The sequence below is a fragment of the Lycium barbarum genome, chromosome 12 (genome assembly GCF_019175385.1).
Source record: "Lycium barbarum isolate Lr01 chromosome 12, ASM1917538v2, whole genome shotgun sequence".
NCBI classification, from domain to species: domain Eukaryota; kingdom Viridiplantae; phylum Streptophyta; class Magnoliopsida; order Solanales; family Solanaceae; genus Lycium; species Lycium barbarum.
In genome coordinates, this window is record NC_083348.1 from 79,558,920 (window position 1) to 79,574,986 (window position 16,067).

The 16,067-nt window shown below is 35.4% G+C and overlaps 1 protein-coding gene across 1 annotated transcript; it reads right to left on the reverse strand.

Annotated features, from left to right (window-relative positions):
• Positions 1 to 6,521: 6,521 nt before the first annotated feature.
• Positions 6,522 to 15,727, reverse strand: LOC132625018 (integrin-linked protein kinase 1). The gene is made up of 12 exons (XM_060339783.1): positions 14,755 to 15,727; positions 13,565 to 13,639; positions 13,322 to 13,417; positions 12,102 to 12,187; positions 11,854 to 11,974; positions 11,589 to 11,668; positions 10,458 to 10,520; positions 10,181 to 10,299; positions 9,811 to 9,896; positions 8,742 to 8,863; positions 7,379 to 7,490; positions 6,522 to 6,851 (listed from the first exon to the last, which is right to left on the reverse strand). Exons 1-12 carry the CDS (start codon positions 15,076 to 15,078, stop codon positions 6,750 to 6,752), a joined length of 1,386 nt encoding a protein of 461 aa, XP_060195766.1. The 5' UTR covers positions 15,079 to 15,727; the 3' UTR covers positions 6,522 to 6,749.
• Positions 15,728 to 16,067: the final 340 nt, after the last annotated feature.

A 16,067-nucleotide genomic window follows, 5' to 3' on the forward strand; every position in this document is an offset into this window, starting at 1 on the left:
CAACACGTGCCTCATTTTCGTGAGCTTTACGATGAGTCCACTTTCGTGCAAGAGCCGTGTGTGGCTGAAGGGCCCTGAGTGGTGGATGCATCGGTATAATTCGCTCCCAAGCCCAAACCTATATTAAAATTTTAAAATAAATAAATAAAAAACTTATAACTATCAAATAGGACAACCAAATAAAATTATATAATTTTAAAGGTCACGTACCTGCAATAAGGAAATAAATCCACACACATCCTAGGCTTTCTTCAACGAAGCGCGGCATAAACAAGTATACAAATATGACAATGCAGCCGCTCCCCAAGCTTGTCTACTCATTGCTCTAAGGTCACGCATGTCAAGCAAATAGTCTAAATTAAGTAAGTCACCGGACTTATTCGGAAATATCGTGCCGCCACAAAGCCATAGCAAGTACAACCTAACTCGCTATTGCACATCAATTTCTAGGGTCTGATCTATAATGTCATCTAAGCCTCTAATATATTCAATTAATTTATTTACTTCTAACCTATTAACACCATTAAAAAAATCCAGACCGGGTGCCCAACCAGTAAACTCATGGATTAATTGTTGCCACCCAACAATACTTATATTTCTAGCATTAACATCATTTAAGGGATTACCATCAACAACCATGCCAAACATGAGCTCAATATCTTGTGATGTGATGGTCGCCTCACCCGTACACAGATGAAAGGTGTGCGTCTCAGGACGCCATCTCTCTATAAGTGCAGTGATGACTGCCCAATCATATGATACATATCCTACCTCTACTACTCCTCTAAATCCACACAGGCCAAAGTAGTCAAGGATGGGAGGATGAAAAGGATGACGCCTCACGTGCTTCCAAAATTCGGTATCCGCACGGCGTGGAAACAGGCATCCGGTCAGTCCTCTCAAGGCACCATCCCACACAGCTTGTGATCGATGCTTCTCCTAGAGTGTTAACACATCGTACACTTCTGGCCCCGGATGTAGGGATACCCGTGGAAGCTCCATACCTTAGGGAAAAAAATTGAAGTCCAGATCAAGCTATTTGGAGTAACTTACTATTAAAAAAAAAAAAACCAATTTTAGCAGAACAAATATGCACTGGCTAGATAAAGCCAACTTCCATACGCCTTATTTAGAAACCACTAATAGTGGACCACATTAAAAATAATTGTCCACCCACTTAGACTTAGGTCCCATATAATAAAGCATTATCATGACATTTTAAGTATCTTTTTTTTTTGGGCTAGTGAGGCATCAATTAAGTTTCACTTTTCTGGCTATATAAATATCACATTAAAGGTACAATGAAAAACTTAACAAATTAGATATTTTATATAACAATCCACAAAAATAACAGTAACATAACAACAAATTTCTTCAAAAGTGCTACTAAACAAATCGGACCTTTTATATAATAATGCTTCTAACAATCATATCTAAAGTTCAAATTAAAATAACACAAATAAGACAAACAGATATCTTATAGGTATTAAGATAACACAAAATAAAAAATAACAATCAAGATATATAAGACAAACAGATATCCTACATCTACTATAAATATACAATATTATATGAGTTAGAAAAAATACCTTAATTTAGATAGCAACAAAAGTTTTTTGATGAAGAAGTTGCTCCAAAAAATAGACTGTAACGCAGGGTTTAAAAAGAAAATAAATGGAGGAGAAGGAGAAGATTCTGAAACTTGAAAAGAATGGAGGAAGAAGCGGAGGAGAAAGGAGAAAAATTAGGGCAACAATTTTGGGGATGAGGATGAGTCGTGGACAGTCCCACGTTTTACATATATATGTTGTAAAACGTGGACTGATCCACGTTATATTTTGTATAACGTGGATCATTCCACGCTATACCATTAATATATATTTTTTTTGTTGTGATTCTCTGACAGTGCAAAAAAAAAAAAATTGGGGTATAACGTGGAGGAGCCCCTTTTGGTATATAACTGAAAGTCAACCCCGTTTTGATTTATACCGTGTATTTTTATGCCCTTTAGGCTCCGGACTCATGTTTTTAGCTTCCGCGTCAAAAAAATTCCAGACTTCGAAAATCTCTAACAAATGAAAGCTTATAAATTTTTATTTTGCCTTCTGTGTTGAAGGTATGAAATATGAAATGAAATAGTTTGCCAGGCGTTTAAACTATGCTCTGGCTCCTCTTACTTCAACTATCTCATTAATAATACTACCTCCGTTTCAATTTATATGAACTCATTTGCCTGGATACGACATTTAAGAAAGAGAGAAGACTTTTGAAACTTGTGGCTCAAAATAAGCCTTGAAAATTTGTGTGACTGTAAATCATTCATAAAGTGAATTTGTTTTCAAATTAGGAAAGAAATCATTTATTTTGACACAAACTAAAAAAAAAATATGTTCAAATAAATTAAAACAGAGGGAGTAAAAGGTTAAGAAGACACTTCCTCTGTCCTCCAAACTCGTGTACAAACGGCCAATATTGTTCATTATGACGAATGGGACCACAAAGCAACATGAGATTTTTAGGGAAATTTCAGTTCAATTTTTGCAAAAGCGCATAGCCCTGAACCAATTATTGCTTCACAGGTCTATCAAATTATAACTACACCAGCTTTCGGTCGTGAACTTGATTTTTGTCCCTTTATGCCTTTCCTTTTTCTCTTTCTTTATAAATTAAATATCTGTTCAAAAAATAACGTTTGGCCTAATTAACTCAAAAGCTAACTGATGATACGAGGATTCCTTAAAATCGTATAAAAACATGACTCATTGATTCAACCAATTTGTGACACTATAAACCACACACATCTAGGGTTAAATTTGGAATGCGAATGACATAACATGAGGGGCCTAACTTGAACTAAGAATAGGAATGAGCCAGACTCTAATACCACATAAAATGAACTGAAATAAGTATTATTTAAAATCATATGAAGAGATAATAACTTATTCTATGAATTGATGAAGGGACAATATATATAACACTATCCCTTTCTTTGAATCCAAAATCCCTTCTTGGAAGAGCCATATTGAACAAAGTGAAGCAACAAAACTTAAGACATGTTAATCTACCTTATTGGGAAATATATCAAGTGGCTGCTTGCGAAACCGAGAACTCAATACATCAAATACTTATCAAGAAAGTAACTCCAAACCAAACCATGAAATACTTTTCTATTTTACTTCTCAGCTAATGGGATATTTGGCTAAAATGGCATCTTGTACTAATTTCAAAAAAAAACTTAAGACCTAGACCATACGGATGTGTTAGTTGATACATGATATTAGAAGTTGTAGAAACAGTTCAGAGGTTTACTGTCCGCATTAGCAATTAGTTAGTCCATTAATTAGTTGAGTTAGTTAGAAATATTTCTAATAGTTCATTGGCGGGAAAGTTGGTTAGAGTTGGTTATGAGCTGTTTTGTAGAATTAGCTATAAGTAGTTCAAGATTCCACAATTGTAATCATTCCTGGATATTACTTTGATTCTTAATACAAGAACTCTACTTTCTCTCTCATTTCTATCTTTTCCATCAAATTGAGCTATTCACTCGAATTCTTCCATTGAATTCCTGTTCTAGCTATTGAATTACTCGAATCATTATTGGATTCCTGTGATTCTGTTAACATTGGTATCAAAGCCTTGCGGTTCTTGGACTGTAGAAGAATGTCAACACTTGAAAATCATTTCGTAAACATTGAAGTTAAACTCCAAGATATTGAAGAAGGCTTGGAAAGTGCACTGAAATTGTTGGATAGATGGATTCTGAAGCAGCAACCAGAGGAACAATCTCAGCCACAATTTGATGAATATACTGAAATATCTTCTCTGGATACAGAATCTGAACTTCTGGAAGACATGTGTCTAGCCACACTTTTTAGGGAAAATGAAGGTGATATAGATGCTTTTGCAGATAGGTCTCTTGATGCACTTTCGGCGGAAGATGACAGTAATATAGGGGAATTTGGAGGCTTGGTTTTCGATCTTCTTTCTATAGAAAATGGCAACAAAGTTCTTACAACTTCTTTAAACAGTGAAGAAGTTCATTCTGATGAAGACAAGTTAGTAAAAACAAGAAACAAGAAGGATATAGAAGCTGGAACAGTCGAACTCCTTATGCATTCCCAGTTCTCTCCTTCTCGATTTCTAAAAGATCATGAGGTAGATTTTAATCTTCTTGTTCTTGAGGAATATTCTAAAGTTGGAAGAGAAATAGCTGCTCCTTACATGTTCGATCAATTGCCTGAGAGAAATGGAATGTCAAGAAATAGTATGAATTCTGATCATGTACCTTTGGCTTCTTGGTACCCTATTTTGGCTGGTTATTTTGATGTGAATTCTTGTAATGATTTCATGTTGGAATATGAGATTATGATTTTGGATAAATATGAACGAATTAGGTTTCAGGGGGTGAAAAACACAATTAACAGCAAAATTTGTGATGTTTATTCAAGATTGTCTTGGAAAGAAGTGCTCTCATGGAAAGTTGGACCTGATACAATTCTTTCCAAGATCACGGCTTCCTACAATTTATGGTTAAACTTGGAGAGTGATAAGAAGACCGGCTCATGTGAAGAGATTAGAAAATCAATCTTCCTAACAATAGAAGAAATACCAAAACTAATTGCAGAGCAAGGAGCTAAAGTGTGGGTTGAGAACAAAAAATGCAATCAGTTGTTTCACTTATTTCGGTATTTTGCTCCTTCACTTAGAAGGACGATTCCGACAGTTGAAGGAACTGCATCTTCTAGGCAGAATGGACGACCATTTGAAGTCATCAATAGCTTCGGACAGAGATATGAATATGGTGAAAATGGATTTTACTTTGATGGATCACTTAATGTGGCAGGCAATCGGTACTTCAGATCTGGGCTGAAAAAGACTAGAAGCGCAATCAACCATGAGAAATATGGAAATGAGCAGTTTTTGACTGAAATTAGCAAGTGGGTCTTCCATGAAAGAGGTCATCTCAAGGCTGTGAATGCAAGGCATCACAAAGCAGGATTGTCAAGAGAGGTAACAAAGCAGTGGCACAAGTCTTGATCAAATGGGAAGATTTTTCAGGATGTTGCCACTTGGGAGTATACTACTGTGTTGCAGACCACATTTCCTGGTTTTGATCCTTGAGGACAAGGATCTTTTGAGGAAGGAAGTACTGATACATGATATTAGAAGTTGTAGAAACAGTTCAGAGGTTTACTGTCCGCATTAGCAATTAGTTAGTCCATTAATTAGTTGAGTTAGTTAGAAATATTTCTAATAGTTCATTGGCGGGAAAGTTGGTTAGAGTTGGTTATGAGCTGTTTTGTAGAATTAGCTATAAGTAGTTCAAGATTCCACAATTGTAATCATTCCTGGATATTACTTTGATTCTTAATACAAGAACTCTACTTTCTCTCTCATTTCTATCTTTTCCATCAAATTGAGCTATTCACTCGAATTCTTCCATTGAATTCCTGTTCTAGCTATTGAATTACTCGAATCATTATTGGATTCCTGTGATTCTGTTAACATTAGTATTTATTTCACACAGAATCAAGAATTTCTTAATTAGGTTACTCCTTAAACAAGTTGGGATTATACTTAAGGCTAAGTCAAAAGACTAGAGAGGCAAAAGTAATAGGATTAGAGTAAATTTCGGATCATCTATCAAGAATATGTAAATATTCGTCGTATTCCTATATTGGGAAAGCATTTGTAATGGCAGTGTGGTCCTACATGATGAAAACTTAACTAATTTAGCTAACAATATGTATGGTGTTTTCAATAGGTTTTTTCTAGTCAATTTATTATCTGCTGGCTTTGCTCAGTGTCCCCACCATAGGTTGTCTAGGGACTGGATTTCAGAAAGATGCCTTGACCTAAATCTTTGGGGAGAGAGAAGCCATAACCAAAATCTTTGAGAAGTAAGAGAGATGCCATAACCTAAATCTTTGAGAAGTAAGAGAGATACCTTAACCTAAATCTTTGGGAAAGTTCCAAACTAAATTGCCCTTTTTTTCCCTTCGTCTTCCTAGGACCGAAGTGATGGAGGCAGAATTTTCACCGAGGGTTCAACATTTACTGTATATACATAAAAAAATATTTTCTTTTTATACAGTGTGATTTTCTAGCAAAGGGGATCCTTAAGCCCCTCTAGCTCCCACACAGGCTGCCGATGGAGGAGGGGGTTGACTTGGGTAGGGGAAAGAAAAGCTGGGTTAACTTCACAGTTGGTCATTCAACTTTCAGAAGAAAAATGTTAAATCTAATCCCCAAAATGCACAATTGACCACCACATGTTATGTGCACCTCAACTATTCCATTGGGTACCTAGTACCTCCTCCCTCAAGCACATGTATTGAGTAACTCTGTTCATCAAAGCTTATGTGATGAAAAGAAATGATCTAGTATTTTTTTTTTGTCCGTGTTGAATTTTGACCATGGTCTCTAAGGCTTATACCAAAGAAGGAAACTATAATTTTATGGGATGCCTTCAATTTTTATTTGGTCGCTTCCACAAAGCAAAGAGTGAAGAAAGCATAGCATTTGCACCATGAACATTTGATCTAATATAATCTACAAAACAATATAGATCTCAATAGAAAGAGGCAAAGCGAAAAAAGGATGACCATTTGTTTTGCACATCCTCTCAATGAAAGGGAGAGATTGATCTAAAACTAGAAAAAGTGATACAACTTCCTACCACTGAAATCTGTGGCAGAAATCTGAGAAGGAAACATATGCACATGAACGATGGGAATATCCACAATTTGCTAGATGCTTCTGTCTGACCGAGATGAGTCGTTCCTACTTAAACTTGGGTTGTCTTTCTTCCACATGGCCTCGAAATTTTGAAAACATTTCAATGGTCTCACCTGCATAGGGCAACATATACAAGATGAAAAGAGAGATCTGTGCTTTACTCAGAATTGTCAGAGGGGCATTGAACTATATATCCCAAAACACAATACAGGCCATTGCTGAAGCTAAGGCACGGGTAAGCCTGAGTATGAAGGAAAGAAGAAGAGGGGGAAAAAAAAAAACATTTTCGAAAACACTGGCTTGTCCTTTAGTATTAAGCATGACGAATATGACAATCAGCAGAAAGCCACAGAGAGACTCTTATCAGAACATGAGCATCTTTTTTTTTTTGGCCAAATTTATGCAATTATTATCTGCTACACACTTCTTGAAGCATGGGCAGGTGAACGGAACGTATAAGACCTACTTACACAATCACAGACGTTCAAATGATTTAGGTAATCTTCTCTAGTTGACTAGGCTTGGAAAATAGTCTAACTCATTGATCCCAAATATGAAGAGTTCAAAGTACATATGCACCAAACACTATTTATAAGTGCATGGAAATGGGAGACAGGAGCACAATGACAGTAAGGTTTACCTTCCAACGCCTTTTGTGGCCAAATTTGTTATAAATGGACTCAAGCTTTGGGATAATTTGCTTGAAAGTTGGACGCAGGGCCGGCTTCTCATTCCAACACTCTTCAATCAGCCTGGAAACGAAAATCAGCTCTGATTAAATCGGCAGTAATACCACAACCCAATGATGGTTTTGTAACCATAAAAATTAATACTGTGGGAAGATAAAGAAAATGATTCACACAAAACCAGTTCATTGAATATCTGATAAAGCATCAAATATAGGACCACAGTTATAGAAACAGTTAACCGTAGAATAAGTAGAATCAAAGGAGTTAAATTTACTTCTGGATCTACTTCCTTTTCTGTAATTTTTTCACCTATACCCTTCTGTTCATAAATATCATGGGTGTCTATCATCATTTTCTGGTCCTCCAGACAGTTGCACACAGGAAAGGGATGGCCATTTAACTCTAGAACTTTGATATATGGAACTTCGCTTCAATAACTTTTCCAATAATCACATAAAATGCTGCCATGGACACTTAAAAAGAAATATTAACAAATGAAGGGTTATAACTTATTTGTTAGAATACAGGAGACGTAGGAGTCATTTAACATACACTTTCATTCATGGTCCTTATGAACTAATTGTTCTACAGTTATTACTTGGCATAGCTTGTTACATGGGTCGTGAGTTGGAGCATAGTTTCCACTTGGGTAAGCAAACAAGTGGAATATAAGCATCTCATAAGTGAAGCTTTGTTTTTCTAGAAGCAGTCTTTGAGACTCTTAGAGGATCTTAGAGTACTGTCTAAAATTTGGAACATTTTGTACCAGTGTTATCAAAAGCGAAAAGCGCAAATAAAGCGTGGGCTTTAATGTAAAAGGCTCAACGGTGGAAAAATATGTATATATATGTTTAGTCCAAGACTAATAATAATAAGCATGAATAAGAATTATATGGACTTAGAAACTGTAAAAACATTACGATAAAGAGAAATATTAATTATCTAGTGTCACCTCTTCAAGAGAGGCTCATTGGCAAGGAAAAGTATGTCTTAGAGCCTCGATGATGATATTGAAGCGTACATAAAGCGAGTCGAAGCGCTCAACATGTTTTTAACCTCGCTACAGGGCTTAAGCGCGCCTTTGACAAAACTGTTTTGTACTTCATTATTAGTAATAGGATCAATTATGTTTTACTTACCACACCTGTAAATCCGTTCCTTTCCTATTTTCAGATGTTCTTGAATTTTACTTGCTATATTATTCGTCATGATTTTCTTAAAATTCAACGAGAGCAGAGAATTTCCAATGCATTTCACAAGTAACTAAAAGTATTAGAGTATGGAGTTTCACAGAGAAATTGATAGAAAACTTACTCCCTCAGTCCATGGGCATAGAACTTTCCTGGAGCTTTAAAAGGGGGGCGCTCCTTAGCAGCATAGAATTTAGGTACTTCATTTTCTTTCTTTGCTTGGAAAGGGGGGCAGCCTTCAATCATCTAAAGTACACGACAGCACAATTATCAAAATCCCAACCCACTTGTGGAAAAAAAAAATATGCACATCCTTAACTTATGAAAGTTCATCAGGCACAACTTAGAAGTTTTAGCTGGTTTCCAGCATCATAGACCAGATAAAAACTATTGTAGAATAATCAATATGTGTTGCAGCAAAAAATGATTTATCTACATGGTAGAAAATTAAACTTGCAGTCTCCATGCATAAGATAACCGTTCTGCAGTCAGGTCCCTTCATCAGATAGTTACACTGTCTACAAATAGCAACCAATTATATATTTCTCGTTTACGCAAGCAAGAGTTCTATTAAAGACGTTATTTTTATAAAAGGAAAACTAGAATAGTGCTTGTTATTGCATCAAAATAAAACTTCTCCTGATTGTATTGCATGCAAAGCATGTTGTAAAGAAGCTATATTAAGGATTATACAAGGTCAAAGTCATGTTGCCCAGGTCAATCATCTTGGCGCCATGACAATCAAGTAGATAGATACACGCATATCCGTGGCTATGAAGAAATTAGAAGGCAATCAAGTTCAAAGTCAGAAAAGGCATGTGGCATCTCAATGATGTGCAAGGCTTTATTTCCACTTTCCTGGACTTGAGAAAATGAGAAAAAGCGTCTTCATTTATGAGAAGTACATGCAAAACCTACAGTAACTCTCTGATCAGAAAAGAGACCCGATAGTGACCATCTATTATCAACCCCTTCTCCCACATGTTATTTCAATAATTGTAATTATCTTCAGAATGAGCGTATTAATCAAGAAAAATACATTCACACATATTTTTTTCATACATATGGTCCACAGTCAGTGAACCAAAAGCTGTCCTACACATATTTTTTCATACATATGGTCCACAGTCAGTGAACCAAAAGCTGTCCTTTCTTACATTCTAAATATTCAAACGTGACAAAAAAAATGTTACCTCTTGCAAAATCAAAGCAAAGGAGAAGACATCAACTTTGGTATCGTATTCCTCATTTTTGAAAACCTCTGGAGCTACATACCGGCCTATTTATTTCCAACAAAACAAAAGGCACAAAGGAAAAAAGGTTAAAAGATTTCCATATATCAATCAGAAATCTCAATCAACAGAAACGGATCAGCAGAATCGATTTTTTGTGGCACCATGCAATGCTGAAAACAACTTTATAGAACAAGACCTGCAGGAATTTTACATCTAGAACAAGCAGCAATAACAGTGTCACAAATTCTGTTTGAGGCTTTTGAGAAATGTCAGCATGGTTCTCCATTGGAAAAGAATCATTGTGATATCTAAAAGAAGCAGTACTCACAAGATGTGTCATCGCATGTCAGAGGCTTATCTTCTTTGACCCTGTTGGTAACTTTCAACAGCTTGCTGACTCCAAAATCAGCAACTTTCAGATGTCCAGTATCATCCCGCAAAATATTTCTGTTGTGTCACATGAAAATATTAAAACATTAAGACGAAGAAACTCAATTTTGAAAGAGGAAAGCATACAAAATTGAGGCTTGTCAAGAAAAAAATTTGGATGTGACTTGGTACACACAAATGGAGTCAAAGAAAACCTAACCGAAGAGGAAACTTACGAAGGCTCTAGGTCACGATGAATAATCGCTTCAGGTCTAATTTCATGTAGATAGTTCAATCCCCTGCAAATAAAACATGAGTATTTAGAACCATATTCTACTAGTGCACATTATGAGTCAGAGATAACATGAATCAAACAAAGCTTCAACTCTATATCAACGTGAACAGTATGTTTGATATATTATTTTAGTAAATAACAAGCACGAGCTGATTGGAAGGAAATAAATATAGTCAAATTTTTCACATGCCAAGCAGCTGTGGAAATTGAAGTAAATTTGGAAATCTAAATATTAATACAATTAGAAAATAACATTTGACGAGCTCCTTAATCCTCCATTCCAATTCGTTTGAGCTGCGTACTATTTAAGAGAATGATTCCAATGATTTATGATATTTGTGTTTCATACATATATGTTAAATCGTAGGAAGAATTGAAATGGGTATTAAGATATCACATCAAATTTGAAATAATAAAGGGTACTACAGTTGTAGTAATGGCAGTTTTAGAATTAATTACTTTTTCCATAATAAGAGAGGGCATAATTTTTAGCTAGGCCAACGTTAGAAGCAGGTCAACAAAGTGGGAAGAAGAGAGCAATATTAAATAATGTTTATTAGCTTCCAGTTTTGACTGATGGCAAAAGCAAACAGTGTTGCATCTTCTCGTTTTTCTCTGTCAGCTTAAAGTGAAATGCAGAAAAATGAGATAAGCAGGACTTTATGATAAAGGTCAGCAGATAACCTCACGATTGAGGAAAAAGTGGCATGCCCATAAAAAGTATGATCTTCTCTTTTCTTTTGTCCTTTCTCTAAAATATTTTCAGTGGATATGCAAACACCAGATGGGATCTTTTAGAAACACAATAGACATAATATCTACCGCAATCAAAAGATTCATGCATATTAATTAAGCAATAAATTTACTCAGAAGTATAATCAACAGCAGACTGGTTTCTTGCTATGCCTCCCAATGATGCTAAATTTTAGAATTTAATCCAAGAGATATGCAATTTGTTATGGATTTAAATGTTACTCCTCATAGTTCCCCCGATTCCAGACATTTACACAATGTGGTCTTGTTATTACGTAGTGAGTTAACATTAGCTAATAGCATAGAGTGGCTCGTGAACCTTGCGATGTCTATTGCAAATCTGATAGCTTTTGTTGGTCTAAGAGGTCCTTCATTCTTCAAATATGCATGGAGGTCACCCTGAAAATATATAGCCATGGAAAAGACATTTGGTATCAGGGATGTTGCTTCTGCTAGAAATGAACAAAATGGAGAAAGGAATCAACTAAGACAAACACGGTCTAGTGAAATGTTGTGAAACATAACCATGCACACCACAACAGTTCTTAGATAAAGCAAAAAATAGAGACTGAATTTGGGACTACTTTTGGTAAGTATTCTGTCACTATCATCATCGGGCTACTTTGTGTGACAGCACCAAGAAATTGGACGACATTGGGATGTCTTATCTTCTGAAGCAGTGCAAGCTCGTCCCTGAACGCCCTCCTGCAAATATCCGAATATTAAGAGTATGTAATAAAATAGGTGAGACATGAGGAGAGCTCAACAATGTGAAGAAAAAGCTCTTATGGCTTTTCTGTTCTCATTAGAAGTATCGGTATCTTATACTCACACTTTATCCTCATCAGCAATCACATCATCTCCAAACTTTTTCACAGCAACTTGTATTCCACGCCATGAGGCAATATGAAAGGTTCCCTAAAATATTTCAGGAATCATCAGAAAGATACAGAAGAAAGAGTTTGTAGATTGGAGCAATATACGAGCGGAATAGGAAAAGGATCAGGTGGATATTCCCAACTTTTTCTAAACATATCACACTAATATGAGGACTTCTAATGACAAAAGCAGCTTTCATCAGAGAATGGTTTTTTTCTCTTACCCTCCTCCACTCTTCCTCTTTTCTTCCCTTCTCATTCTTGGACCATACTCAAACTTAGAATTCAAATTTAGATTACCCCCAGACATATAGTTTCCTTTACCTGATCGTCTAAGGTATATACAGGCGGATCCAGGATTTAAACTTATGGGTTCATATCTACTATTTATTAGTACAATTTTAGTAATATTTTACACATTGTATGCTCCACATCGAAATCTAGGGGTTCAATTGAACCCCTATCTAGTGTGCTAGATACGCCTCTGGTATAACACCCCTCAATGATAGGCAAACAGAGCAATATAGTATGTGGAAGACTACAGAAGCAATTTCAACATTAGAAACTGTTTAATAGAATAGTTCAATCACCCTTTACATGAGAGATACATGTTTAGAGGCTCAAGTTGATTAACATTTCTCATTTAACATATGAGTTTAGGCACCTACTCTCATCTGTATGTTTGTCTTAACTAGAACTCTTTTTTCAATTTTTGTTTTTTGTTTTTTTTTTGTTTTTTTTTTTTTTTTTTTTTTTTTGTATTTGCAGCTGATTGGTTTCTGGCTGCAGCAGCCACAGTCAAGCCCTTTGCAGCTGCCACACAGAAGACTGACCCTTCTTCGAATTGCAATATAATAAGTGTACAGCGCGAGTCACATAATTTCAAAACTCAAAGTCAATGCAAAACTCTAACAAGTATCCATAATTTTTACAACTAAAACCATACTAGATTAGTTTTTTTTTTCTTTTTCTTTTTGATAAATTATCATACCAGATTAGTTAAAAACAAAGATATCATTAAAAAGAATTAGTTCTAACACAAAAAAATTAAAGTGAAAAATAAGAGGCAGGAAAAAGAAAAGCCTTTAGATGTCTAGACTCTGTGTCAGAGGCATAAACCCCCTAAAATAACATACAAGAGATTCTGGTAGTCACCACAAAACAATGTAATTACCTTGGTCAATTCAACGCTGTTGGTGAAATCAAGTTCTTTAGCACCAATCTCATATTCTGGAACTTCACGTTTGTTATTGACATGCATGGGAGCCATCTGGATGGGAATTTTAGTTTTCCAAAACAAAATTTAGACAGCAATAAAGCCAAGCAATCTTTTGTACAACAGAAAAAAAAAAAAGGATTTCTTTCTTACAATTTTTTAATCACTTGATGAGTAAATAGAATGGGAAGTAAAACTTACTGGAGGCTTGGCACCATATTCCTCCAGTAGCTTGATCACATGATGATTTTTATAATGTATTGCATCTCCTAGAGGCTGTTCAACCAAAAGACCAAATTGCTCAGAACATGTTGATTAATAGGAAAAGCAGGATACATATATAGTTTTAGATGGAAACATCATGTCATGAATACTATTGTCATTTCTTACTCTTCCTCAACGCAAAGAGAAGTTGGAAGTACAACAACTAGGGGATAGAATACTCAGGAATCCATGAAATTGCAGAGATATTATGACTTGATAGACCTTCTGTTTACAAGTAAAACGACCTTCGTACTAGAAGAAGAACTATGAAGTAGCTCTAAATTAAGCAGTTTGCACAACGGCGGTAAGAGAAATTCAGACAAACAGAAAAAACTACTAGAAGCTAAGGTTCTCCAAACCAGCTCAAGCCCCAAACATAAGGGTTTTTTTTTTTCTTTGCTGAAATCATTAGCAAACAAACATCACAATTTATACTACTCATTTCTTGTTAAGAAGTAGGTTTTCAAGGCATCTTTGATATTTGACTCTTTTTAAATTTTAACAAAGCAAACTACCATAAAGGCAAGATGGGCAAACGCTATTCGTTAAGAGAAATGTCAACAGCAAAGTACCATATAAATGACAAATCATATTTGCCATTTAGAATTTTGTCCCACATAATTCTCTTAGGAGCCATATTAACAAATGAATTAATACACTCATCTCAATCAAGTTCGGAGTTTGATAAACACATATAAATAAAAACAAAATGACAAAGGACTAGCAACACGCGCCACCTAAGGATTACCTCAAGCCCACAACACGAGGGCATAAATCAGAAAGAGATTTTTCACGAATACTCAACATCACATCTACATCTAATTTCTACTGCTGAAGAAGATCCTATTTCTCATTACCTGAACTTTTCTGCCAATAAAGATACACTCACAGACCTTTTTCTCCAATCACCAGCTAACTACCCAAAAACGATGATACTAACAATAGAAAATCAAAACCACAATCAAGCAATGGTGGAGCCACGAGTTCAAATAAGGGGATTAAAAAAACAAATCCTTATATCAAGGGGATTCAACAATTTATACATATGCATTTAACTATACCAAATTAACAATCAATAGGGATACACAAAAAAAATATGATAATAAAACTAGGTTCATGAGATATACCGTGCTTCCCCAGCGATCTTTGGGATCAATATGAGCCCCATTATCAAGCAACAGCTGCACAACATCACTATAACCTTGACAAGCAGCAACGTGCAGCGCAGTTCTCTCATCACCGTCGCGAAAGTTTACATCAGTCCCTGATTCCAAAAGTTCCTTGATCCCTTCTATATCACCCTCATTAGCCGAATACATCAGCCTAATCCTTGGATCAATATCTATAACATCCCCTTCTTCCCCATCTTCACTCTCTATTTCCACTGGTTCAACCACCTTTTCTGGTGCAAGCGACGATTGTTTACCCAATAAGAATCTTACTGGTTCCATTTCAAGATCAAGATTCCAAATAACAACTAATTTGCTTAAATCCCTTTTAAGATCTACAACCACTCTACCTAACAAGCCTACTAAAACAGCTTTAGAAGCTCAAAACAAGGAAAAAGACTAAAAACTTTTCAAGAATCAAGAACCTGCAAAAGGGTGTTAAGAAAACTTATTCCTTCAAACTAAAAACTTTTCAAGAATCCAAATTAAGCAAAAGGGTACATAGTAGTCTCAAAACTTATTGCTTTAACACAATTTTGAATCAGAGGTGAATAATCTTGAAACAATCAGAAAAAAAAGAAAAAGAAAAAAGGTTCTGAAAAAAGGCAAAAGACAGAAACTTTTGAAGACTTTAATAGTTGAACATAACTTTTATATAAAGATGATAATAGTAATAATAGATAGGGCCTACTTCAAGAATGAGAAATTGATTAAAATGAGGGGCTTAATAAAGGGATAAGAGTATGATGTATTTGAGATTATTAAAGGGTTTTAGGAAAGTGAAAAGTATGAATGTATGTATAGGGAAGGGGTTTGGTTGAACGTTGACAATTGGAAATGAGGAAGAAGGTGCGTGGGATCCACGCGTTCATGGACGCGATTGGTGATTTTTCAGAGCAAGTTGGTCGGGAGGGCAGTTAACCAACAGTAACCGACGGGGTCAGTATGTAATTTCATAGAAATTCTGGAGCTGTTTGACACTCTTTTTAATACTCTCTAATGTTCAATTTGTTTGTCTTACTTTTATTTTTAGTTTGTTTTAAAATGTATATGTATGTTATATTCTTTTTTGATAATTTTTTAATTTCAATTTTCCATCCGACATACTTAAGACCACAACATTAAAGGGTATTGCGGTACATTTTACATTTCTTCTACAGACAAACAAATTGAAATTAAAACGGAGGGAGTACTAATCTTTATTCTTACGGGGTCTTCAAGAATATGTTTATACTCCCGACTTGACCGAGACTGATTCAGAATATTATTGT

Coding starts and splice junctions, on each gene's coding strand:
- LOC132625018 (XM_060339783.1), bottom strand. CDS start 15,078: ATGGAACCAGTAAGATTCTTATTGGGTAAACAATCGTCGCTTGCACCA. Junction 11,669..11,853: donor TGACAGAATACTTACCAAAA/GTAGTCCCAAAT, acceptor ATATATTTTCAG/GGTGACCTCCATGCATATTT. Junction 8,864..9,810: donor TTGCTTTGATTTTGCAAGAG/GTAACATTTTTT, acceptor CGTGTACTTTAG/ATGATTGAAGGCTGCCCCCC.